We start from the raw sequence: 7,047 nt of genomic DNA on the forward strand, positions 1-7,047 counted from the left end.
AATTGACACCAGTAATTTGCCTTCAAGTAGGCAACACGCGATATTGCAAACAGCAGAGTGGTGGAAAGATGAATCGATCACACTCGCACAGTTGAGCAACGTGGTTAATTGTGCAATCTTATAAAAGAGGATTGCCATGTCGTTAATTCGCTTTATGCACCAGATGTCATCACATTCATAGATGTACAAATTAAGTATACACATCTTTATTTATATTGTGGCCGGAAGCAGCTCCTTCTGTTTGAGTAATATAGTACCATTTTATGTTGAAAAAAACTAGATGTACATCAAATTCAATCTACACAACGAGTGTGGTTATTTCTTGATTAGGCATTCGTCATTTAATTCGTAATCGTACGGTGCTATGACGACTTGATAATTCGTCATGTCATTCTAAACGGATAAAACTAACGAAATTCGGATACGGAGTTTTCGAAATATATTTTAGTATACATAAATACATATATTTACAAGAAATTAAACAGTCTTCCAATAAACATGGACTATAAAAGAAATTATTTTGTGTCCAACGGTTCGAAGTGAAGCTTTTTCCTTAGTGTACTATAAATGATAGGGACCATGCATTCATTCCCATAGCCTCTCTTACTGGAAACATCGTTTATCACAGCTGTTAGAATATCCATTAGATGGTTACTGCAAGCAATAAAAAAGGATTACAAATTACTTTGTCCAAAACGAACATACTGTACCGAGCATGTAGTTGCCGTAGCTTCAAACACAATTCCTGAATGAACCATGAACCTTTCTCGATATGGCGCACCGAAGCAAACCCAGGCACAGTCGACCAGGCAACTAAAAAGTCCACAAACACCGAGGCCGTCTTTTCCGTCGAGGGTCCATCTTTCTCCAACCTAGGAATTTCGACTGCTGCCTGAAGGTCGGAACCCTGACAAGCTTGCACAAAGAGAAGCTTTGGTTTCCCAGTTAGTTTTTCCGCAGCCATCACCTTCTCGATTGATTTAACGCTAACGGGGATACTGTTGCTACCGTACACTTTTCCCTCTTGACCATGCGACAGCAAGCATACTACCAGGGAGCAATGGCAAGATTTGATCTCGTTTACTGCACTTTCAACCTGTTTCATGATTTCCGTGTGGGTTATGTTTTCGACCACAATAGTGTTGTAGCCAAAGGCGCGAAACAGGTTCAAAATTGCTAACTTATCAACTTCGGTTCCCCGGCGATTGTTTAACGGTTTAATCGGTAGCATTTCTGCTAGCTCTTGGTTGGTTTCACGATAGAATGTAAACTGATTGATTATTAATATTATTCCCGCGTTTTGTTTCGATATGTAGTAAATATCCTGAAGCTCATCTTTAGACTGTACCTCAGGAATTTGTTTGAAAACCTGCGATTCTTTCACGTTATCCGATTGATTTCGTGACAGAACTAACTCTTTGTTGAAATTGTTGGCAATAGTTTTACAAAACTCACTTAATTCATAAAGCTCGAGCGTTTTGAATGCAGCTGTCAAAATCAAAAGATCACACTCCTCGCCAGTGAGTGCTGATCCAAGTTTTATCAAACCATGACAAAGCAGATCCAGTAGAGCCATCTCGAAGTACCTGTGGTCCACGACAGAAAAGGAATAATTCTGTTTTAGGTAGTTCAATAGTTTTTCAGCGTTTCTGTCATCTAGTTTTTCACAAAGTAGGTACAATCCCTTCAGTACAGGGTGTACAAAACTTGCCAGTTCTGTCAGATGGGGCAGAAATCTTTCCTTGAGGTCGGTCTCATCGAAGCCACACTTTAGCAGGCAAAGATTTGCTTGAATGATCGCTAATGCTTCCAGAATTTCTGATTGCCATTCGTCATTCGCTGCACAAGAAGTCAAATCGAATAGAATGTGTGTCTCTTCCTCCGGGGTTTGGCTGCCGATGGATAGCGCTTGCAGCAGGTACTTTGGGTTTCGGTGGCCGTATAGGATAAACAATAGGGATACCTGCAAAAGTTCGGTAGCTTTTCATTGTTGTCTAATGCTGAAACTGAGTCAGTTCCTGCTAGGCCTAACATTATGACAGCAGTTAAGGTTCAGAATTGACTTTCGTTTTCGTCTTAGGCAAAACTGGGTCAAATTCTAACCCGAACTGCTTTCAAAATTGTCTCAGGTGAATTAAGGTAAAAACCTGATTCAGTATGGGATCATTCAAAAACGATATTAGTACAATAGCTAACAAAAACAATTGACTAAGCCTAAGAAGCGAATGACACCAAGGTTAAAACCTCTATGATCAAAAAAATAGGTAAGCCGACAGTAGTCAAATATTTGATCAGGATATGAATTTTCGTGAATGTCGAATGTTCAGCTAGTTCCCGTAGTTGATTTTCGGTAAAATAATGGTTGATTTCTCTGACGGTGTATTATAGCGGTTTTAGAAGATATTTTAAGCATAATTTTGACATACTTTATCGTCAAATTTCAGCTCGTTCTCTATAAAATCAAAATCCTCTGGACTTATTGTAGTACACATCGTAGTATTTTGTCATCTGCCAAGAAACCTGAAAATGAACCACCATGTATCAACTTGGACATTATTTAAAAAGCACAAATCCATATTAAATTTACAAAAGGGCGAATAAGATTTGTAAACAAACTTTTATTTTGATGATTTCTCTTAATTTACTATAATTTCAAAGCAGAAAACAATTGAAATTACTTCTACGAAGGGTAAAAAATTACATTCACGCATATTTTTCATGAAATTCCACTCTGCAGCAGACATGAGCGAAACAAGTTTGTTTACAAAAAACAGTTTCGCCCTTTTGACGAATTAAGATTGAAATACACACTTTATAATGAATACTGGAAATATGAAAAGGCTGCACGTATAAAGTTATTAATTTACATTGACACCAATGAATAATTTCGGCCGAGAATGGCTAAATTATTATTTTAATTGTTTTAATTAGGCCATTACATGAGACGTTTCTCATTCAGAAAAAGGTGGTTTGTTTTTGTTTATCTCCTGACGTTTCTCGGGATGTCGACCACAGACGATGGTATCCAAATGAAAAGACACGCGAAAAATTATTTTCTTTTCATTTAATAATTAAATATGTTCCATTGAAAACGAGCCATTCAATCATCTTGAGGCGACGAACTGAATTGACGCATTTGATAATAAATTCGATCGTGAACCAACCAAAGGGCGTATATAGCAAATGTAAACAAACTGAGATATTAGTATTATCCTGAAGAGGGTTAAAATTACTTCATATTAAATGTATAAACTTATTTAAAAAAGTATCATTTTTCATAGAAATCAATAAAAAACAAAACGGCGAAATTGATACTCCACATAAACAATAATAGCCAGGCGGGTTTCGCCCAACATTTCCAGTGCAGTGTATATGGGCGAAATTGACATAAATGTTTGTTTACATGGCGGAAGCAAAAATTAAAATCGTTCAAGATATTTTTCTAGTTTTTACCTCGATTTTTACGAAAAAAATACACGTGAACTAAACTCGGAATTCGACGGATGCTTCTTGGTATAAATAAAATATTGTGCAAATAATGTATGCTTTTCTAACAGATTTTTTACATTACAAGATTTTGCTATGCTACTTCTGAAACCTGACAATGGCACTAAACCTAACGACTGTGCAAAACAAACTGTTTTTCGTCTGTTGTTTAGTATTCCGTCAGTTGGGTGCTACCTAGAAATATGTACGAGGTAACACATGCCTATAATTAATCGCGATTTTTCATCACAATTCCGCTCGGACGCAGCAAGACGTTTCCGCACAAAATACTAATAATGCCAAATGCAGTCCACTTCGTTCTCTATCCTGTGTGTATCCTCCGATTCATCTTGAATGTTACTAACGGTCGAACCGGCGACTCAAACCTTCGAGCATGTCGAGAGTTTCTTGAAAGGTATGTTTTTACTTCAATCAACTAACTTTGGTATCTAACGCTTTCATACACATGGTAACTAGCTAAAATCACATGAGTCTGCTCTGAGTTAACTAGAAGTTCGCAGTCCTTTTCACTCACTGAACTATATAAATCGCCCGAGTCAACTCTAAATCGGTCTAAACGGTCGAATATGTGACTCGATCCTTCGATCAATTTGAGATAGTTGCTTGAAAAGTAAGCGTTTATATTGTTTATCTAATTGTTAAATTCAATGTTCTGTTATTTTTGTCAAACAACAGTAAGCTACAATCCCGTGCGTGTACTGTCAGCCAACGGGAAGATTGACTACAACAGTCGCGAGATGTTGAACGCAGTTCTCTTGGTGCTCTATCCTATACATATCCTCCGATTCAGCTCGGACAGTCTAAACGGTCGAACATTCGACGTGAAGCTTCGATTTAGTAGGGACGAATGTTTGAAAGGTAAGCGTTTACATTATTCATTCAATTGTTTAATTTGATGTTCCGTTACTATTATCACAGATAGAACGTTAAAGTATACGTGAGGTCGAGTTGCCGTTCGAAGATATTGTACCGTTCGATGATGCTAATGAGCCAATCTTGGAGCTAGAGAATGATTCATCCAGTAACGAGGCAGATGATGTTTCTGCCTTTCGAAATTTGGAAACGATATCTGCTTAATCGCGCTCCAACGCAGCGTTTGGAGGAATGGGGAAACACACGAAAGGAATCGGATGTAAGATAATGATGCAGATGGGTTACGTTGTAGGAGCTGGGTTACCAGTTAGTGCACAGATATTCCCTCAAGGAAAATCTTTAGATTATTGTATGCAACTACATGAACATGCTAAGGAGATGGCAAAATTTTGTGCAATGGAGACAATTCGACAAGTCCGGGTGCTCAAAAACAAACTACGCAAAACAAACGATTTGCCGAGTTGATTTTCGAAAAACTTAAACATTGCTAGTTTAAAGCTGTCGGAACATAGGCGCGGTTCGGAGACTGGATCACAAATATGTGTATAAAAAGCAGATTGTAGGCAAAAGGTCGGAAATTTCATACAATAGAGAACAAAAACTGCGCAACGATAAGCGGAAAATAATATTTTAAGATGCTCATCACAAAATTATGTATATATATTTTTACTTCTCCATTGCTCCCTGAGTCGTGCAAAGCAAGATCTATGCTTAAAAGTTGTTTATGGTGAGATAATTCAACACAATATTCAGAAAAAGCGTATAAATACCTAGACTAATGGCATGTGGTACGTGCAAATAAGATGTTCTATGGATGTTTGCCATAAGTTTTCGGTTCAATCGATTAATTTCAAAAACATTTTATTGATTTTTCTCTTTATTAGTCTGATGATCACGTTGTAAAATTTCAACTTGTTTTGAATTCCTGACGCTTTCCGGTTCCGGCAGATGGTTTTGCCGTTATACTATCGTTTAGGAAGCTGCCTCGACTTCCAAGCTTCTAATTTTTCCCTTCAACGAACAATAATTAGTAACCAAAATTAGCATGTCTTGCTCCGTATCAATTCTTTCGAACTCGAACGGTTTATTAGATTATATACTGTCAAACACTCGTTTAGTCTTAATGTGTTTTGCAATGTGGTGGAATACTTGATCGAGGAATGGTTTCAAATTCGAACAATGGGAGAATCACTGACTTCGATGCTTGATATCGGGTTATCTTGGGGATAAATCGGTTGTCCTACTACGGACATCCTGGATATCAGGCTGGCTTTTGTTGGGTCCACATGTGAGTCCGGTAACTCTACCAAAGGAGTAATTCTCGAAGCAAATTCCATTGGTAGACTTTACTACCGCTATATGCATGTTTGTACCAAGTTCTACTAATTAGCTAATACGGTTTATGTCCGATATATTATTCTATATTCGGCCTTCAAACATAAGGGCTAGTCCAAGCTTTCCTTCGGGCAAATTTTCGGAGTTTAAACTAAAAGATTAATAAAGACAACTAATGAATCGAAACAAGAATTTGCCTAGGTACTTACAGTTTATATGCGAAAACACTAATGCAAGTTTCCAGTATACATTGGGCCCATCTGGGAGTTTATTACTACCGGAGTTGATTGGTTCCTGTGGCGGGACATACTTAAAATGACAATGCACCATAGTGATTGGAGAGCTGATTAAATAATTCCAATAAACAAAATTTTGTTTTTTTTTTTCGAAAGCAGTTTTGCCTCCCTATTTTGAAAACACTCAATAGGTTTGTTCCAGTACATGGAAGTTACTTCCTGTTGCTCCGGAGCAAAAAATTTTTGCTCCTTTTCACTCCGGTTTGCCACTAGAAGAAGAAAAAAGAGAAGAAGATAGTACAGGAACGATTTTCTCCCTGTTTGCTCCGGAGTACTTCCAGTTTCTCCTGGTACTGGAACAAACCTAATTTCGCCTTGAAGTATCGCCTGCAAACGAAACTACAATGCTTGTTTGGCCCGAGGAGAAAATTAAACTTCCCCTCGGGCGAACACTTAATTTGGTTTTTATTTTCAGGCGGCACTGCCGGGCGAAATTGAGTGTCGTCAAAATAAGAGGACGATATGAAAAAGGCCTAATCAACATTTCATGAACACACGGCGAAATATATATTTCTCGATTTTTCAACGAGATCGTTATTATATAACACAGTTTAGGTATGCTAGTGAAAAGTGCTGTTATTTTAAAGTGTTTTAATACATTAAATTAATTTTGGAAACCGGGTGTGTAACGTTGAAATTGGATTTTATTTTTTGAAGCGAATTTTCAAAGCAGTTTTTCTCGATTCGATGTCAGTGCTGTTTAAACCCTTTGGTTTGTTCACGATATCAGTATTATCTTAAAGAAGGATAAAAATACTACATAATGAAAATAGAAAACATTTAAATAAGTGTTACTATTAATAAAAATCAATAAAATACAAAAACGGCGAAATCTACACTCGACTGTAAACAAACTACCAAACGTGTTACGCCTAATTTTTTCAATGCAGTGTATACGGGCGAAATTGACATCAACGTTTGATTACAAGGCGGAAGCAAAAAATAAAAAATTGTTTGAAATATTTGTAAAGTTTTTATGTTCAATCCAATTAAAATGGAATATACACGTCAAGTAAATTCGGAATTCGATGGATTC

General features: G+C 37.1%; 1 protein-coding gene and 1 long non-coding RNA gene across 3 annotated transcripts; both read right to left on the reverse strand.

Annotated features, from left to right (window-relative positions):
- Positions 1-442: 442 nt before the first annotated feature.
- Positions 443-3,003, reverse strand: LOC131691762 (caspase-8-like). The gene is made up of 4 exons (XM_058978392.1): positions 2,812-3,003; positions 2,427-2,520; positions 711-1,963; positions 443-654 (listed from the first exon to the last, which is right to left on the reverse strand). Exons 2-4 carry the CDS (start codon positions 2,490-2,492, stop codon positions 516-518), a joined length of 1,458 nt encoding a protein of 485 aa, XP_058834375.1. The 5' UTR covers positions 2,493-2,520; positions 2,812-3,003; the 3' UTR covers positions 443-515.
- Positions 3,004-5,236: 2,233 nt separating this feature from the next.
- On the reverse strand, positions 5,237-6,455 carry LOC131690382 (uncharacterized). Of its 2 annotated transcripts, none has more exons than XR_009305573.1 (3): positions 6,316-6,455; positions 5,925-6,220; positions 5,237-5,866 (listed from the first exon to the last, which is right to left on the reverse strand). It is a non-coding gene; the product is annotated as an uncharacterized LOC131690382 (long non-coding RNA). The 2 variants fall into 2 exon arrangements; XR_009305574.1 differs by having other exon boundaries at positions 6,287-6,409.
- Positions 6,456-7,047: the final 592 nt, after the last annotated feature.

Source organism: Topomyia yanbarensis, chromosome 3 (assembly GCF_030247195.1).
Source record: "Topomyia yanbarensis strain Yona2022 chromosome 3, ASM3024719v1, whole genome shotgun sequence".
Classification (NCBI taxonomy): Eukaryota; Metazoa; Arthropoda; class Insecta; order Diptera; family Culicidae; genus Topomyia; species Topomyia yanbarensis.

Bases quoted from the DNA above. Each gene is read 5' to 3' on its own strand.
- LOC131691762 (XM_058978392.1), bottom strand. From the start codon at position 2,492: ATGTGTACTACAATAAGTCCAGAGGATTTTGATTTTATAGAGAACGAG. The intron at 1,964-2,426 runs GTATGTCAAAAT...GAACTTTTGCAG, and splicing joins AGCTGAAATTTGACGATAAA to GTATCCCTATTGTTTATCCT. The intron at 655-710 runs GTACAGTATGTT...TATTGCTTGCAG, and splicing joins CTACGGCAACTACATGCTCG to TAACCATCTAATGGATATTC.